Here is an 18614-nt window from a genome sequence, read left to right as displayed (position 1 = left end):
AAGGAAGAGAGAGCCGCCCGAGAGACCGACACGCTTTTTTTTCTTTTAAGAGGAACAAAAAAGCTTACGAAAGCCACAGAGGCGGCAAAGCTACGAATTCTTTGGCAAGATCCCACCGCCTTTCAAAAAAATAATTAATTTGGAGAAATCTAGCAAGATCCCACCGCCTTTATAAAAATAATTAATAGTGTGGTGAAGTTTTTAAAAAAGCCAAACCTCAAAGGTTCAATTAAACCTCAAAGGTTCACTAATTAATTAATAGTGAAAGAATTTTAAATTTTGGACCCATATATATATTGAGTCCAGGAGTATGTTAGATTTATAAAAAGTGTTGTGTTTCATTTTAGTAAAGCTTTGAAATATAGAATTTCATTAATGGGGGTAACAGAAGTCACTGTGTAACGTCATCTCATGTATTCCCAGCCTATTCCCTCCAACCTTCAATCACGTAATGATCTATATGACAAAAAAAGTGCAAGGAATGGTACTTGAAAGGATCTCTCAATTCAGGTGCGCGGAGAGAGAGAGAGAGAGACAGAGACAGAGAATATTAGCCCAAAAAAATATTTTTCAATATACATCGACAAAAAAGAATGCTTTTTCAATAATTACATAGTAACCGCTTGATATGGCGCAAAACTTGTCCAGTCTCATGTGCCTTTAGCAGATGTGCGCATTGCTGCAACATGGAGGTGAGTTACAATGATAGTTCCAAGTTTTTTCACAGATTCAGAGCTGCCAGATATGAAGCCACCTCATCAAGCTCAGGACTTTCAGGGTCTGTCTTTGGAGCCTTCACATCACTTGATGTGCTGGGCTTGTGAGGTATGAACGTCTCTGCTCGATGGTGCTTTACATTGTCATGTACATGTTGATTAGATGACTGGCCCTCCACCTTCACTTTTGTCACTCCCTGGGTAGTAGTCTTCACACTTTGACCGGAAGTTCCACTGATGACAGATGCCACCTTCGCATCTTGATGTGATACTGAAACAGAGGTCTTATTTGTTGAATATGTTGCCACATCATCTTTTTCCGTCAAGCTTATATATTCAAGACTCTTGAGCTGATTGCAAAGATCTTCTAGCTTCTTTTTTAAATTGTCTCCCTTGTCAGGAAGCCTTGAGATGAGTGCCTGCATAGGAACAGCATACCATCGACACTCAAGACACCGAAAAAGCAAGAAGAATTGGAAAACAGAAGAAAACTCATGTAGTACCTTATCTGCCAAGGTACACAACAGGCGACTGATATGTGCAGAAACCTCTAGTTTCTGCCTCTCTAATAAAGCTTCTTTGGATTCGCATGGGGTGGTTTTCTCCTCAATCCATGTCCTGCAGTAAGAGAAATGTTTAGATAAATGCAAGCAGAGATGGAAGTCTCTGATCATTATAACCACTAGTTTACCTTGCCAACTCTTGTGGAGGAAGGCTTGCCATTTCCAGCCGCTTCTCAGGAGCTCCATGTCGCCACTTCCTGTAAAGGAGATCAACTTGAGAACTCAAAACCAGCATTGTTTTGACAATTTGAAGGAAGCACACAAGAGAGAAGAGAGCATCAGATTTCATACTGAGAATCCCAGCTCAACAAAGCCTCATTCTCTGCAGCAGGCAACTCTGGAGCTTGCTTTGAGAACAGGAGATCATGATGGCTAACTCCTGCAATGTTCTGACTCTCCAAGAATTTGATGTGATCTTTTAATTGCTCGTCTCTGACAGTTAAGTGGAAATTAGGTTCACTTTGATTCAAGTTCATAGGCTTCTAATTAGCCCTCAAAATGATTGGGTTCATTAACTCTCATGCTTAACATCAAAGACACTGCAGGTAGTTGATTATTTAGATGTTTACCTTTCATATTGTCTGCTGTGTTCCTCATGGAGCTGTTGCTGTGTCACCGAGATATCAAAACCAGTCTTGGGAAGCGTTAATAGCTCCCGCAGTTCCTGCAATGCAATACAAGGTATGTATTTCATGGCTTGGATACAATCACATGCAAACAAAGTTCAAACGGCCTTGTACCAAAGCATATCAAACATACAAGCGGTGCTTGGACGAACCTGATGAGAAAAATAGCGAAATTGCTCTTTATGTTCTGTTGCCACCTTGAACAGACCCCCTTTGAAAACCTGGTGGCAAGTAAAGCATGTAAGCTTTCTCACATTGAGGGGATACTTTTCTGACTTGTATTGAGAGTATCTGTATAACACAGCATAATTACACCAAGGGAGAAAGAGGTGCCAAATCATGTAGTAGCACATTATCCAGAAAACAGATCCACATGCCTATGGGCACAACTAGAGTGGTGCCAGGAGCCCTACTTATAGCAGGCCTATTCAGTGACAGACAATTTTGTATTCAGCAAATACTTCCCGTCATGGTGTCTTTGAAGTTTGGAGCAATTATCAGTGTCAATGCTTTAAGCTTTTCCCTTTGCAGCTCACAGTGGGCTCCCTACTACTAGTCAGCACTACAGAGCATTGACAGAATCTCAACAGCGCTGCCTTTGGGACTGCCCAGTAGCACAACAGGTATGCCACAAATAAACTCACTAAAGTCCACCCACTAGTTGTTTCATCACATGGACGGGCGATGTAGATGGTTTGTGTGAAAATGACATTTTGTCCAGCCCTAAAAAGGGGATTTTATTGGTTTTATTTTGGATTTTGTGGGTCTTGCTGCTGGCCGACAGCCCCTAGCCTGCTGGCCGACCAGCAGCCCCACTCACTAGGTGACTATATATAGGAGAGCCTCATCATTCAGCAGACCATACCACATCATTGCACACATCCGGTACCACACCTGCTGGCTGTTGCTGCTGCCGGGGCCTGCACTCCATCTGCTTCATCATCTGCGTCTGTCAGCTCCAGCACATCAGCGTTTTACATTGGTTCATGGGACAGAAGCCCTCTCTGCTACACAGAGCACACCAGCATTTTATCACATCTCATGGGACAGCAACCCTCTCTGCTACATACAGCACCTCAGCGTTTTTTTCTTCAGTTCATGGGACAGCAGCCCTCTGTGCTACACAGTACAGCACCTCAGCGTTTTATCATCAGTACATATCTTGGGACATTAGCCCACTCTCTACTACAATACTTCATCGTTTTTCCTACAGTTTACCTTCCACTCTCTGCTACAGTTCATCATCGTTTTTCTTCTATAGTTTAACTTGGGACAGCAGCCCACTCTCTGCTCACCATCTCACACCACTCGGGATCGCAACCCTCTCTGCTCCTCTCCATCCCTTAGGTATTGCAGCACCCTTGTCACCAGAGCTTGCACCACTTCTATACTCGGGACGCCAACCCTCTCTGCTCCTCACCACGGTCCACCACTTAGGTCACTACCACCCCAAAGTGCCTCTGCACCCACCAACGCGAGCCTTCGACACCCACGGAGTGCCTTTGCCCCACATCGACACAAGCCTTCGTCACCAACCGTGCTTTACCTCCGACATCATCCTTGCTTGTGCACTGGTCTTCTTCTACTCAGAGTCTGCTCACATCAGAGGGCCTCTTATACATATTTTCACTCACCATCATATATAGACTTACTCACCCATTTCATGCTATGTTGTTTTGCTCTGATCTCTCGTACATCTGGTCCTTTCATCCTTTTGTCCTCACATGGTTGCCCCACTCTACACTACAAGGATGACACTGGCATGGCCTTACCTTCGGATCTCCTAAGATCACCATGATAAGAGACTCAAATGACACCCTGGTACACAGGACTCCAAGTGGGAGATGATCAGGATTCAGCAGCATTTCAAGGCATTAAACAATATGGAATTTACCTGTTTTCTATAAATCTTTTCTTCAATCGTTCCACTTGTCATTAATCGGTAGACAACCACATCTAGCTTTTGTCCGATTCGATACGCCCGATCAACGCTTTGGTTGTCCGTGCTGCCAAGATAGAAACCATCAATACAGATAATGTGCATATGAGCCTGCAATACCCCATGTCGGGCATGTCATGTTAGAAACCAATGCCCCAAAGCCAGGCGAGCTGCTCCAACATGGCTGCTCCTCATAAAGGGAGCCTTACACAGCTCGGATGCCTGGCACAGGATAGCAGCAACGTGGGGTATCGATTTCTAACACCCCACCTCAATGTCTACCCAAGTTCTTAAGGTGAACATCACCAAGTGGCCCACACACACCAACGCAAAACTGAGGGTGGAGCATTGACTTCTAGCAAGTCTTCTGCAATCAAGTTCCAGATGCTTAGGCACTTGCCTTGGATTCCATGCCGGATCAACAATAATGACTCGATCTGCTGCTGTCAGAGTAAGTCCCAATCCCCCAACTTTTGATGTTAATAGAAAGATGGGAATAGAAGGATCCCTTTGAAACTCCTGTAATCAAGAAACCAAGATCAAAATATGGAAGGTTTTTCAAACACTTACATGCAAGATAAATGAAAGCTTCATGAATACCTGCACAAATTTTTCCCTGTCAGACGCTTTCATGGTTCCATCAATACGACGAAAACAATAGTGTTTTCTGATAACTTCTTTCTGTTTAAGGACATGTTTGCATGGCACAAATTAGGTGGGCTCCCTTAGAAATGGTGAGCAAAAGGAGAAACCAAGGAAGCATGTGGCACCTGTATAATGTCAAGCATTTTTCGGGTCTGGGCAAACACCAGAGTACGATGTCCTTCTTCGTCTAGCTTTTCCTGAGCATGCGTGTAAAAACATTTCAACAGCTAGAGATGCAGAGACCAATTCTAATATTCATAATGCACACAAGCGCTTGCAGATATCTGTTCGGCCAAAGAGTGTGTTTACTTACCAGCAGAGTCATGATGAATGCAATTTTACATGATATGGCCCCATGTGATCCAGTATAGCTTTCATCCGCCTCCATGAGCCTGGCTATAGAAGCACTCATGACCTCAGCTGCTACTGCATCTTCTGCGCTAAGCATTGACTCCATCCCTTCCGCAATATCGTCTGCTGCTCGCTGTGTTAAGAGAGACGGGTGGTCGCAAATTTTCTTAAGCACCTGATGCATGAACAATGTATATTTCAATCATGTTCTCAAGCAAAAACTAGGTGGCATACACAACTCATGCAAATTATAACATGAATGTGCCTTACAGTCAAAGCTGCCAAAGCTGAGCCTTCCAGTGACTGATGGGCTGTTTTGCTCTCAAGAAAAGCTGTGTACAGTTCCCTCTACCATCAACCAACAAAGGAGAAATAAGACATACAATGTAGCTCCTTACCTACATATAATAGGTGCCCATGTTGCAGCATTGCATAATTAGCCACTAAGACGAACGATACAATTATCATAAGCTTAGTGCACCTGCCGTTCTGTAAGCCGAAGCCACACTATGATATCAGTTTTCCTAGAGAGTTTGCGATCTGCTGTGTCACCAGAGTTGGGGAAGACCTCGCTTTTCATTCGCCGCAAAAAGAAAGGAGCAATCCGCCTCCGCAATTCCTGATTGCGATAAGATAATGCAGCATTTTTAGGAAGGAATTGGACACATGAAAGTGAGACATTAAAGATTTCTAGCATTTTTAGTAAGGAATTGGTCACATGAAAGTGAGACATTAGAGATTTGATATGTAGTATTGAAGATTACACAAGAATACTTACACTAAGCAAGCAACCAAACCATTCTCAACAGACATGTAGGCAAGTCTGACAGCAAGCAAACGTCCAAAATCCATCACATAATGCAACTGCAGTTTAGTCAAGGGCATGTAAACGTGTAGAATCCATGACACACCCAAAAAAAACATGATTTCTAACAAAGCTTGGTAGGCAAAGTGCTTCGAATCAAATAGAATCTTAACTGCCAGCACTTTTACCCATATTCTATGTTGTTGCCACCCATACAACCAACTGGAGGCTTTGAAAAATGAAGAGTTTATTGCTCAAGTTCACCCCATAATGTCTGCAGAAGAAAGTTTGGATTTTTGAATGTCGATTTACATAGCAAGAATTTAGTGATGCTTTGAACCACATGGGCACTTGGAAAGCCCCTGATTGGGATGGTTTGACACTTGAATTCTTCCAAGCTTTTTGGGATGATTTGAAAACTCCCATTCTTCACATGGTCTATACTGCTTGGGAGCACGGTTCTTTGCCACTCTGTTGTTGAAAGGAAGGATTACTCAAACTTAATCCTAAAAAACAACTTTCTAACTCACTTGCAAAATGGCGACCTATAGCATTAATGCTTCTGGTCTATAAATTGGTTGCCAAAATGATTGCGACGAGGGTAGCCGATTTGATGAATGCAAAATTGCATCCACAACAGTATAGGTTTGTTCCACGCCGACAAATATATGGTAATATAGCCAATGCCTATGTTGCTATGGAGTATGCTAATTACACAAAACATGATATTTTGATCAGGCAGGTGGATATTGCTAAGGCATTTGACATGATTCATTGAGAGTTCATTAAACAAGTCATGGTGGCTATAGGTTTCAGAGATATAATGCAAAATGTCATTTTCTAGTTGAATCAGAGTAGTACTGACCAATGTATTCTACAAGGTGAATTGTCGGATGCTTGGCCTCTAGGAAAATCTATTCGCCAATGTTGTCCTTTGAGTGCCCTTTTGTTTGCTATTGCCATCCATCCATTGCTGCTCACAGCATCTCACAAGCATTTGCTTTCCAAGAAATAAAGACTTTCTGGCGCGTATGTTGATGATACCTTCTTCGTGCCACAAAATACACCTTCTAATCTTACGTGTATTATGCAACTGCTAGACATGTATGGCAATGTTGCTGGTTTACGTATAAATTTTTCAAAATCCAAATTGCTCCCAATGAAATGTATAGATTGGCACTATAATTTATGGTCTGGAGAAGTAATCCCTCCGGATGGCATTGTCAAACACTTGAGATACCCCTTGGGTTGGGGGTTGACAACCAAACAAGCATGTGATTGGATGCTCCAAAGACTCAAATCAAAATTGAAATACTAGAAATTGTCTACATGGCTGCTGAATGTACGGTTGCGCATAGTCCAATCGATCATTGTGGCATATGTTCAGTTTTATCTTCCATTGATCAACTGCTGGCTAAAGGTGGATTTACACTTCTACATTATGGAAGCCATGGAGCTATTTTGGAAAACAAAGCCCATTAAGAAAGGCTTGAGGCTCCTCAAATATTAGTATAGATGTTTGCCTAAATCACATGGAAGTCTTAATGTCATGAATCTATATTTCCATGTGCTAGCCAGAAAGGCAACCTTGATTCCAACATTTCTGGAACAAAAACAGCCCTAAACAATAACAATGTCAACCTTGATGACCACCATGTCTACTTCTACATATGGTAACTCGATTCCCACTAATTGGGATGTGACAATTGGGAAATTTGAAGGTTGGATTGCGGGCTGCTCATATATCAACCGCATTGTGAAGGATTGGAAGCATATAATGTCCACTATTTCATGGTATGGTAGGGAAGCTCCTCAAGGCAATTCCATGTGCTTGGAAAGTATTCATTGGTCCTCTGAGCTCTCTACATCCTGAGTCTCTAGCCTTTAAATAGCCATGAAAACTATATTCCCTTGCAAGATTTGCCAAAAATCAAATAGAAGATTTAGTGGATGACAGTGGCATTGTGCTTTCTTTTCCGCAGGCTTGTAGAAGATATGTCCTTGGTATGCATCATAGGCCACTATGGAGAAAGCTCAAAGATACGCTGCATCCTCTCGAACCAGTGCCCCCTTTAGATCCGCATAATAGAATACATGATTGAGCTTTCCAGCATCCTGATGGAAGCCGATTACGATTGCATACAATTACCCGCAGGCTCCATGTACCACCATTTTTTTTTTCAAGAAAGACTTCTATTAAGTCTGAAAAAGGCATACAACAATCACAGCTATAAACTGGAATAGAATAGAATCACCCCAATATGTTAGGTAATTTCAACCACTCAAGAGCATCATGATGCCATGGTCCCACTCTCGCATAAATATAGCGCGCTTTGCCTACGCAGAACGAGAGGACCCCTGAATACAAGCCCAAGTAGCCATGTACCAACATTTACTTCCACAACCATGGATATAGGGGCATGCGAATCATTTATGGGTTCTGAATAAACCTCAAAGTTGGTGGAAGAAACGCCTACAATGTGTATGGAAAAACTGTCTTCCACTCAAACAAAGATTTTTTCTATGGAGATGTTTGAACGTTGCCAATTTCTAATATTCTTATGAAACGTGGTATTGCATCTGATAGATAATGTAGAAGTCGTAGTCACATTGAGACTGTGCCACATCTGTTATGGCATTGTACTATTCCAAACAGTTCTTGGCACGTATGGCTGATGGTCTGGCTGCTCGTTTCCCTCGTAGAAGATGCTCCAAGAGCTTTTGGCTTTTTGGTGTGGGCAATCTGCAATCCAAGATTAAAAGATAACGCTGCATTCTTTCTTGGGTTAGAGTCTCGACAATATGGCAAATGCGCAATGCTACCGTCTCTGTGTGTGCGTGTGCGTGCACGTGCGTGTACGTGCGTGCGTGCGCGCGTGCGTGCGTGCGTGCGTGCCCCCGGCCTTATCGGGGTATGATGATTTCTTCGCATGGGTGCGATTCTGGGCTCTTTGGACTGGACCATCTATTCCACCAAAAATCATATGCACTTTTTTGGGGATGTTGTTCATCCCTTCCCCTATTTTCGTGCTGCTCTACTCCGGTCTCTGCGAGATTGCTATGATCTTGGTGAGCTTTCTCTCCGACAGTTTGAAGAACTTTCCCAGTTTTTTTAGTTCGTTCTCATAGCTCCACCCGCTTCGGGTGACTATGACTATGCAGTTTACTATTTGATAGAAACAGTGTTTTCACCCCCCAAAAAAAAAAAATGTGTGTGTGTGTGTGTGTGTGTGTGTGTGAGAGAGAGAGAGAGAGAGAGAGAGAGAGAGAGATTGCACAACTCAAATGATACTCCATGTTAGTAGAACCACCTAAGTACATGCTTTTATAGGCATCAAGCCTTATCTTTTGACCAAAACTTGGTAAGGGTTGTTCACACACAAAGAGGGTGTTCACACCAACTAACTCCAAAATACCCAACAAACCCCCTTCGAGTGGAGGTGATGTCTGGCAAACTTTCATTAGTCGTAGTGATATGGACTCTAATCTGCAATCACGTGATATAAAAGAACACACTGATGCCAACACCCAAACTCTCATTACAAGCCCACGATATAAGAGCTTGCCCACCAGATGACACCCTACATCAATCTATCAAGACAACCCCCCTTTGCTCTAAGAAAGGGTAAAAAAGAGAATGATGGAGCATTACGAAAGAAAACACTATTTAATTTAGATTTTGAGGGACTTCCCGAGTAGAGAACCCATGTCAACGAAGAGTAGTCTCTTTCGACGACGTTTACATGCCAGTGCGGATGCAAATTTTGTTACGGAAGGCAATGATGCCCTATTGCAGATGCTTGGACCTTCCATGGCATTGCAAAAGCTCCAATTTGATGTAGGAGGCTTGATTTTTGTAAAGCCCCAAATTTCTATGGATACAAAGGCTTCAATTTGGTACAAGAGACTCACTTATGAAAAAGCCATGAATTCTTGTGAATGGTGGAGCTCCAATTTGATGATTTTCCATAAGAGCCCCAAATTTCTGCGAAAGTCCTAAATTGGTAGCTTCAATTAGATGGGCCGGTGCTGCAAATGGTGGCTGGCGGTGGCGAGCAGAAAGCTGGTGTCTTGGGTTGAATGTTGGGCCTCTGATGTAGAGCATCTGTTGGATGGCTTTATGATCTTCTAGTTCTCACACCATATATGAAAATAATACCAAGGAATCTTGCAAAAAGGGTGGGCTTATGCTAACACACAGCTTCATATGGGAGAAAAAAAAGGCAGCCTAGTACAGTGATAATGGCAAAAGCTCTGAATAAGAAACGCAAACTACCAATTACTGCTTGTCCCCACTGTTTGAAATCCACTGCAATCAAGACAATTGTGAAACGAGAGGATGTCATTTTATTCAAGAGGGGAAGGGTACAGACTTTGGTCAACAGATGGGAAAAGGAGAGTTCAAGGAGATAGGAAAATCCAAGCTGGGGAAAATGTGGTGAAAGGATGAAGCTGGTTGTCATGCCATTAAACTACCAATTATTCCTTTTCCCCACACTATGTTTTTAAATCCACTGCAATCAAGACAATTGTGAAATGAACTCAATAAGATCCATGTTAAGGCTATTGGCAGCCATGCCACCAACAGCAGCAGCCGGGTCATCCAAATCCATGTACAAAAGCAAAGAAAACCCGTTCTCTCAAACCCTAATTCAGCACCTGAAAACCCTAATTCAACACCTGCAAACCCTAAATCAGTAGCTGCAAACCCTAAATCAGCACCTTCATAGATCGATCCGCGTTCTCTCTCTCTCTCTCTCTCTCTCTCTCTCTCTCTCTCTCTCTCTCTCTCTCTCTCTCTCTCTCTCTCTCTCTCTCGCGCATGGGGAAGCTGGAGGCCGAAGCCGAAATATGGAAGGAAGAGAAGCTTACCATGCAAGAGGAGTGGGAGAAGGAAAAGCTCCCCATGCAGGAGGAAATCAACCTTTTGAAGGGCGAAGTGGCATCCTTACGCGATCGTCCACGGGAGGAAGGAGAGACTCTTGAGGTGGACAAAGAGGCAATCAAAGAGAAGATCACCAAAACCCTCACCCACACAATCGAGGGGAAAATGGAGGTGGCCCGCGAAGGATGGGTAGAAGTGATGAAGAAGAACATCAAAAAGGAGGTGCAAGAAGATGTACAAGTGATGAAGAAGAACATCAAGAAGGAGGCACAAGAAGATGTACACGTGATGCAGTCTACTCTTGATGAAGAGAAGATGCGACGGATCCGGCGCCTCAACATCCGAGTCACAGGGATACCAGAGAGCACTACCTCCACGCCCGAGATTGACGGGCAGAACCTATGTACCAAGCTAGGACTAAAGGAGGATGAGCCGCTCCCATTCACTAGAGTATGGAGGACAACCCCAAAGGACTCCACCAAAGGCAAGGCCTTAGTGCTACAGTTCCCGGACGAGGAGAGTAGGATGAGCTTTATGAGAAGACAGGCTATCTTGAGGAGCTTGCCAGGGGACCCCATCTACTTCGATGATGACCTCACATGGATGCAACTGGAGCACAGAAGATTATGCATGCCAAAGATCAAGGCGGCACGCAAAGAAGGGAAGAAGGCACATTATAGGGATGGTCACATCTACATTGATGGGAAGAGGGTCGAATAGCGCCATCTGGCCTATGAGACACGGAGGAAACAACATGAAGAAAAAGAGATACACATAGCAATCTGGAACTGTAATGGAGTCCTATGGACACATCCAGGGAGACTTGAGGAGGTGATGGAGGGCCGGGATATCATCTTGATGACAGAGACACATGAGAGCCCGGAGAGGGGCTTACCACGGGTTGAGGATTATCAGTGGGAGTCAGCTCACCGACAGGGGATGAGACAGACCACCTCCCGAGGTTCAGGAGGTATTGCAGTGCTTTTCAGGCATGGGTTACATGAGCATGTTCGAGTCGTAGCACGAGACTCGGAGGCGAGATACATGTGGATTAGCTTACGCCTCTCGGAGACCATATGGATTTATATCGCCCTTTGCTACTTTCCTCCGAAGGGGTCGCGGTTTGCCACCACCGAGGAGCCGGGTGGAGGAGAGGCTAGTGAGTCTCCATACTCTGTCTTATCTGAGGAGATCTTACACTATTCGACACTGGGAGAAGTCTTCTTGATGGGGGAATTCAATGCACGGACTCAGAGCAGACAGTGCGAGATCTATGACTTTGAGGATCCCCGGAGACCAGAGCCGCTAGCTACAGAGGATACAGGGACCACTCGGATCTCCACTGATGGAGCTGACAGCACTGGATATGGGCAACATTTGCTGGAGCTTGGGTCCCGACACCATCTCGTTATTTATAACGGGATGACTCAGTGGCCAGATTCAGGTGGGTTGACTTGCTTTCCAGTGGGAGGCGGCAGTAGTACAGTGGATTATGTGATGGGATCCCGAGAGGCAGCAGATATGGTGTCTCACTTCACCGTACCACCATGCCCCATTGGGGCGGATCATACATACCTATCCCTCACTTTCAGGAGCTTATTGGACACCCACCCACCCATCATACAGCCACCACACACTATTTTTCACTTCACTCAGGACCTAGCCGAGGTGTACGACTATCATGTTCATGATCAGCTATTTGCCTTAGATCCATCGGCACCCATGGCCATGCTCACCTCCCAGCTCTCACATGTACTGCACTCCACAGCCGCGAGGAGTTTCCCATACCACATACAGACAGGACGGCCACCTACATCTGGGAGCATGCCCCAGAACCGATGGTATGATGATGAGTGCAAAAACCTTTACCGCAGTCTCCGAGTGCAGAGGGCTCGTGGGGAGATCACCCGGAGGCAGGCAGGCAGGAGGATGCATACTCTCACCCGCCGTAAGCGGCGAGCTTATGAGGAGGCTCAGTACTGGGACACACATCACATGCTCATGAGCAGAGATGCTGCTGCTGCTTGGAGGAGACTCAGAGAGCCCCGTACTCCAACACCTATTGCCGATCCTCAGACCTGGCAGACATATGCAGAGAGACTTTATGATGTGCCTGCACAGCCCCCTATACCAGAGCCCACAGAGCCATGCTCCACAGTCTCCACCTTCTTCACCCCACCTATGGTTAGGAGGGCCATATGCCGACTCCAACATGGACGGGCGACAGATCATACAGGATTACAAGGAGAGCATCTCATCTATGCTATTGATACATTGGCACCATTTCTTGCTCATCTCTTCAACAGAGCTCTGTCAGAGGGGTTTCCGGCTGAGTGGACGATGCACACTATTGTGCCGATCCATAAAGCGGGAGATGTACTAGACCCCGGGAACTACAGGACCGTCATGATTGGCCATATATTGGCCAAACTATACGGGGCAGTTTTGGAGGCAGAGAGCTGAGCACTCATGCAGAGGTTGGGGGATTGAGAGCAGCAGGCCAGGCAGGCTTCCGTCGAGTCTTCTCGACCATCGACCACATTTTTACATTGAGGTGCCTGATTGATCAGGCCAAGGCACGGAGGCAACGGCTCTATTGTTGCTTTGTGGATTTCCGCAAGGCATTTGATACTGTGCCCAAAGAGCGCCTCTTTCGGCGACTACAGACACTAGGCATACCTTCAGACATGATGTGGGGCATATACAGGCTATATGAGCAGGTCTTTGGGAGAGTCCGGTGTCCAGGAGGCTTGTCCGACACAGTTGCTAGCACCATTGGTGTGAAGCAGGGGTGCCCGCTCTCCCCCACGCTCTTTGGGCTCTATATTGATGAGGTGGTCGATTACATCACACATGGAGGAGGCTCTGGGGTTGAGCTATCAGGTATTACTGTCCATGTTATGCTTTATGCTGATGACATCGTCTTGGTATCCGACACGCAGGTTGGGCTTCAAAGACACCTTGTGGCTCTTGATGACTTCTGCGCACAGCAGGGGCTCACAGTGAACCTTGGGAAAACCAAGGTTATGATCTTCCACACTTCACCCACAGTCAGGAGCCACACTACTCTCACATTAGCAGGAGGGCGGGTCGAGGTGGTGAGCTCTTATGTTTACCTTGGCATCACATTTACTAGCTCAGCTGGACGCTTCTCCATGGCTCAGGCAGTCCGAGACAGAGTGACCCGGGGGTATGCAGCTCTTGCTGGCCTTGAGCGTCAGTGTCATCAGGCACATTTTCAAGAACCCCGCACGAAGGGTGGCTCTTGATACATTAGTGACACCAGCCTTGATGTATGCAGCAGCGGTTTGGGCACCAGGGCTTGCAGCCTCCACATGGGTACAGCCGGAGAGACCACAGATCTTGATGCTCTCAAGGATGATACGCAGCAAACCATCCGTCCCGCACGACATTGTTCGAGCTGAGTTTGCTGCACCACCTATGGCAGTGGAGGCATTGTTCCAGACGATCTCCTTTATATACATGATGAGGGAGATGCCCATGAGAGGTTATCCCGCCGAGCTTTCGAGGCATCCAGACAGCTGGCCGAGGCTGGACACACTGGATCTTGGTATGCACAGATGCGCTGTCTGGACACATTGGATCTTGGTATGCACAGATGCTACAGTGGTTCTCACATCATGGTATAGACATTGAGCGGTCGCCACCTTTTCAGTATGATCAGTCTGCTCCACGGGGTTACCTCTCTCTCAATGAGAGGAACAGAGTGATGAGACAAGACATATGGCAGCACTACATACAGAAGACATGGACAGCACCAGAGATCCCACTACCACCGAAGATGCTGTATTACAGAGACCACTTTATGAGCATCTCAGGGGATGGGTTTATACATCGACCGTGGTACATGGATGTATACATGCCACACAGCTCTCGCGTTGCTATTGGACAACTACGAGTCTCATCACATCACCTAGAGATAGAGGCTGGGAGAGCGGCACGGGTTCCTAGAGCTGAGCGGATATGCAGATTGTGCCGCGAGGAGGTGGAGACTGAGGATCACTTTGTATGTAGATGTAGAGCCCACCAGGGGGTCAGAGATAGATATGAAGGATTGTTTGAGGAGCACTCTTCACTACATCAGTTGATGGAGGCCTCGGACCAACAACAGCTTGGCAGACTACTACTAGAGCTTCATAGTTCTCGAGAGAGACTCCTCCAGACACCCGCTCCCACTAGGGGCGGGAGACAGTCCCAGCTCACAGATTTCTTCCAGAGAGCTATGCCAGTGCCAGCTGATGTACCACATGAGGTGACCGCACAGAGAGCAGAGGAATTGAGAGCCAAGAGGAGACCTAGACAGACTGGACATAGAGCACCCCGACTCCGTCACCGAGAGAGAGCAACTATCCGAATGAGACACCAGATGGAGACACAGGAGAGGCTAGCTCGCTTTCATTCAGACTCAGGGTACATGTTCATGCTATTCACACCCTTAGCATCGGCGATGTATGATATCTTATATCCCTCTTATGGCATTGGATGGAGTTAGACATAGATCTGCATAGCATGCTTGTACTACCCCTTCAGCATATAGAGATGCATCTTGCCTTAGCACTCCATCCACATCCCCACCTCCCTTATATTGTTTGTATATGGGCTCCATCGATCCATGATGATTCACAGTTGTATCCAGACACGTGCACACTTTTTCTTTTGTTTCTTTTCTTCCGATGACCGGAAGAACACAATTGTATTATTTTTTGTCTCATAGGCCGACTTTGGCCTCTCGTAGATGTTAATCTCTCTCTCAATCTCTCTCTCTCTCTCTCTCTCTCTCTCTCTCTCTCTCTCACACACACACACACCCCTTCGTGCAGCACTCACTCTCCCCTCTACAGTCACACTCTCTCTCTCTCTCAGAGATGAAGGCGAACAGAGATGAAGGCGAGTAGGTCGCAGGCGATCACGCGAGCAGTCTCTCTCTCTCTCTCTCTCTCTCTCTCTCTCTCTCTCTCTCTCTCTCTCTCTCTCTCTCTCTCCCCTGCTGTTCGCTTCCGCCGCCCCCTCTTTGTTCGATTCCGCCGCCCTCCCTCCCGCCTGCTGATCTGTCGCCTCCCTCTCTCTCTCTTCGAACCAGTCGCCTCCCTCCTGCCTGCTGCCCTGTTCGCCGCTATCTCTCTCGTAGCCGCACTGGACCGCTGGCAATATCCCACCCACCCTTTGCTCAGGCCCCCAAGGCAACAACATAACTCTCTCTCTCTCTCTCTTCTTCCATGGCTTCCCCCTTGCGCAACCCGACGAAGGCGACCTTTATGGTCACAAACAAGAGGATAACAAATGTGGAAAAGGAGATGAAGGAATGGAAGGCGGAGATGGAGGGATGGTGGAAGGAGAAAGCCAACTTTCTCCAAATGGTATTCAATGAGGGTAAGCGGTGGAAAGAGGAGAAGGAGGACCTCATAGCAGAAGTCAAAGACCTTCACGGGGAAGTCAACACGCTCAAAGGCGTAATTTCAGCTCTTCAGAGGGAGCTTGCAGAGGCTAAGGCAAATGGTGGACTTGAAGAAGGTGAAATTCAGCCATCCATGATAGAAGAGCTCAAGGTTATCAAGGAACAAGTACGGGCAATTACGGAAGAAGAGAAGCAACACGAAGCAAAGACTTTCTCATGGGTGGAAGTCATCACCAAGACTCAAAGAAAGTTGGATGAAGTGGAGAAGTGGATAGAGGTCGCCAAGAAGGGTAAAGTTAAGGAGATAACAACCCCTACACCTACAATCATTAACATGACTTTGGAAGAGAAACAACGAAGACGTACACGTGCTTTGCAAGTCAGGATTACCGGCCTTAAAGACAAGGATAAAGTTGAAGAGGAGGTGAAAGAGCTTATGGTGTTGATGGGGATTGACAGTCCGGCACACGCAGAGTGGGCAAAAAAAGCGGAGGCAACAGGGAAACATCAAAGGAAAGAGCTCTCATACTTCGCTTCCCCTCTATTGAGGCGAAGGAGGAGTTCTTGAAGAGGCGGCCCACTTTAAAGAATACAGGCATTTTTCTTGGTGACGATCTTACTCTTTCACAGCTTGCACATATGAAGGAAGTCATGCCAGAGATTAGGGCGGAAAAGGGAAAGATAGCATTTTATAGAGAAGGGAGGGTGGTCATCGTGGAGCGACGCTCTACATGACGGTGCGAGACCTATGGGACCAAATTAAAGCTGGCAGCCTGGAACTGCAATGGATCCCTCAGACTTGATGTAGGTGCCTTTGAGGACAGCTTTAGAGATAGAGATATAGTCTTCTACTCGGAGACTCACCAGGCCCCTGGTCAGATGATGCCACAGGTGACAGGATACAGATAGGAGACAGCTTGCAGAGTAGGGACGAGATCCGTACACAGTAGTAGAGGATCAGGGGGGTGGTAGTTCTTTTCAGGGAGGAGCTGCAACCGCTTCTACACATCGTTCGGAGAGATGATCAGGCCAGATATATGTGGGTGAGACTGAGGGCCGACACAGGCAGATTCCTGTATATTGCCATATGCTATTTTGCTCCTAGTACATCAACATATGCAGCACCTAGAGGGCAGTCTCCTTTCTCTGTGCTAGATGATGATATATGGGAGTTCTCTAGGGATGGAGACATCATCCTGTTAGGGGACTTTAATGCCCGGACGGGCAACCGCCAGACGGCCTTTTACAATACCTCAGAGGAGATGCTGAGAGAGCTGGACACTCTGGATATGGGATTAGACACATGCTCACAGGATGTGGAGTGCACAGAGTATGGGAGATATTTGGTAGATATGGGGACTGCACATGGGTTGGCCATACTTAATGGCTTGCAGAGGTTTCCGTCAGCAGCTGGATTTACTTGCTTTCCACATAGACATGGTGCTAGCACAGTGGATTATGTTATGGCTATGCCGAGCTTTGTTTCATGCATTGAGGACTTCACAGTTGGATCTCGGCCGATTGGGGTAGTAGTGGATCATGCATTGTTGACATTGACCATCTCTTTTCACTTTACCACATCTCAGAGGACACGAGGGGCAGATCACACTCGATATACTTTTACTTCAGAGACTGATGCTGTCTACACAAATGGGATTTATAGACCTCTGTACACAGAGGAGCCAGGGAGACCTTTGGAGGAGCTGACCCATATACTGACAGAGACTTTACAGGATGCAGCGAGAGAGGCATATCCACATACTCAGCCTGGACAGAGACAGCGTTCTGGGTGTATGCCCCAAAACAGCTGGTATGATGAGGAGTGCAGAGAGACAAGAGCCCGACTGCAGCGGGAGGTTGCTTTGGGAGTCACTACTCACCGACAGTCATGTATTGCCTTCCGGCGCCTTGTGCAAAGGAAGAAGCGGGCCTTCCTTGCTCAGCTAGAGCAAGAATTATACCAGCTGTTCTTGAGCCAGGATTCGAGGGAGGCTTGGCGTTTGTTTCATGAGTCCTCCCCTGCTTTGGCCATCACTTCTACAGAGGTCTGGGGTAGTTATGCAGCATCTCTATATACAGTTCCTGGACAGACACCTTTTCCGGACCCGCCAATACCATGCCCACAGACATGTACTTTCTTTACCGCAGAGATGGTAAGGAAGGCCATTGATAGGATGAAGACTGGGACAGCATATGATCATGATGGATTGGCCGCTGAGCACTTTATTCATGCGAGGGACATGCTGAAAGAGCTTCTAGCAGTGATGTTCAATCGTGCTATGTGTGAAGGCTTACCCGAGACTTGAAGTATGTCCACCATCGTGCCTATCTTCAAGTCAGGGGACCCCATGGAGCCAGGGAATTATCGCACTATTATGATTGGTCACACACTAGCACGATTGTATGCATCCATTCTTGAGCAGCAGTTGAGTAGATGGGCAGAGAGAGAGAGGGCATTCGAGCAGAGGGACAGGCAGGGTTCAGGAGAGGTTTCTCTACTCTTGACCACATCTTGACTCTGCGGGCCATTATTGAGGAGGGCAGGTCGCATGGGCGACGGATTTATTGTAGCTTTGTGGACTTCCGCAAAGCATTTGATACAGTGCCCATAGCCAGATTGATGAGGCGATTACAGGAGATGGGGGTACCCACAGAGCTCATATGGGGG

The 18614-nt window shown here is 46.4% G+C and overlaps 1 protein-coding gene across 1 annotated transcript in view; it reads right to left on the bottom strand.

Moving 5' to 3' along the window:
• Nucleotides 1-550: 550 nt before the first annotated feature.
• The window catches only part of CHR24 (chromatin remodeling 24), a 66089-nt gene continuing 48025 nt past the window's right edge, over nucleotides 551-18614 (bottom strand). The window contains exons 9-21 of the mRNA XM_086791036.1: nucleotides 5322-5459; nucleotides 5111-5188; nucleotides 4803-5015; nucleotides 4615-4686; nucleotides 4445-4525; nucleotides 4245-4363; nucleotides 3800-3911; nucleotides 2058-2126; nucleotides 1849-1943; nucleotides 1571-1711; nucleotides 1408-1476; nucleotides 1220-1334; nucleotides 551-1135 (exon numbers count right to left, since the gene is read on the bottom strand). Of these exons, the coding sequence (XP_086647162.1) occupies nucleotides 722-1135; nucleotides 1220-1334; nucleotides 1408-1476; nucleotides 1571-1711; nucleotides 1849-1943; nucleotides 2058-2126; nucleotides 3800-3911; nucleotides 4245-4363; nucleotides 4445-4525; nucleotides 4615-4686; nucleotides 4803-5015; nucleotides 5111-5188; nucleotides 5322-5459 (1716 nt within the window). The 3' untranslated portion in view covers nucleotides 551-721. The remainder of the gene's footprint in view (nucleotides 1136-1219; nucleotides 1335-1407; nucleotides 1477-1570; nucleotides 1712-1848; nucleotides 1944-2057; nucleotides 2127-3799; nucleotides 3912-4244; nucleotides 4364-4444; nucleotides 4526-4614; nucleotides 4687-4802; nucleotides 5016-5110; nucleotides 5189-5321; nucleotides 5460-18614) is intronic.

Source organism: Cibotium barometz, chromosome 56 (genome assembly GCF_041138505.1).
Source record: "Cibotium barometz isolate CiBa-2024 chromosome 56, ASM4113850v1, whole genome shotgun sequence".
Taxonomy (NCBI): domain Eukaryota; kingdom Viridiplantae; phylum Streptophyta; class Polypodiopsida; order Cyatheales; family Cibotiaceae; genus Cibotium; species Cibotium barometz.
Note: the sequence above shows the minus strand (reverse complement) of the source record. Positions and strands in the feature narration are given on the sequence as shown.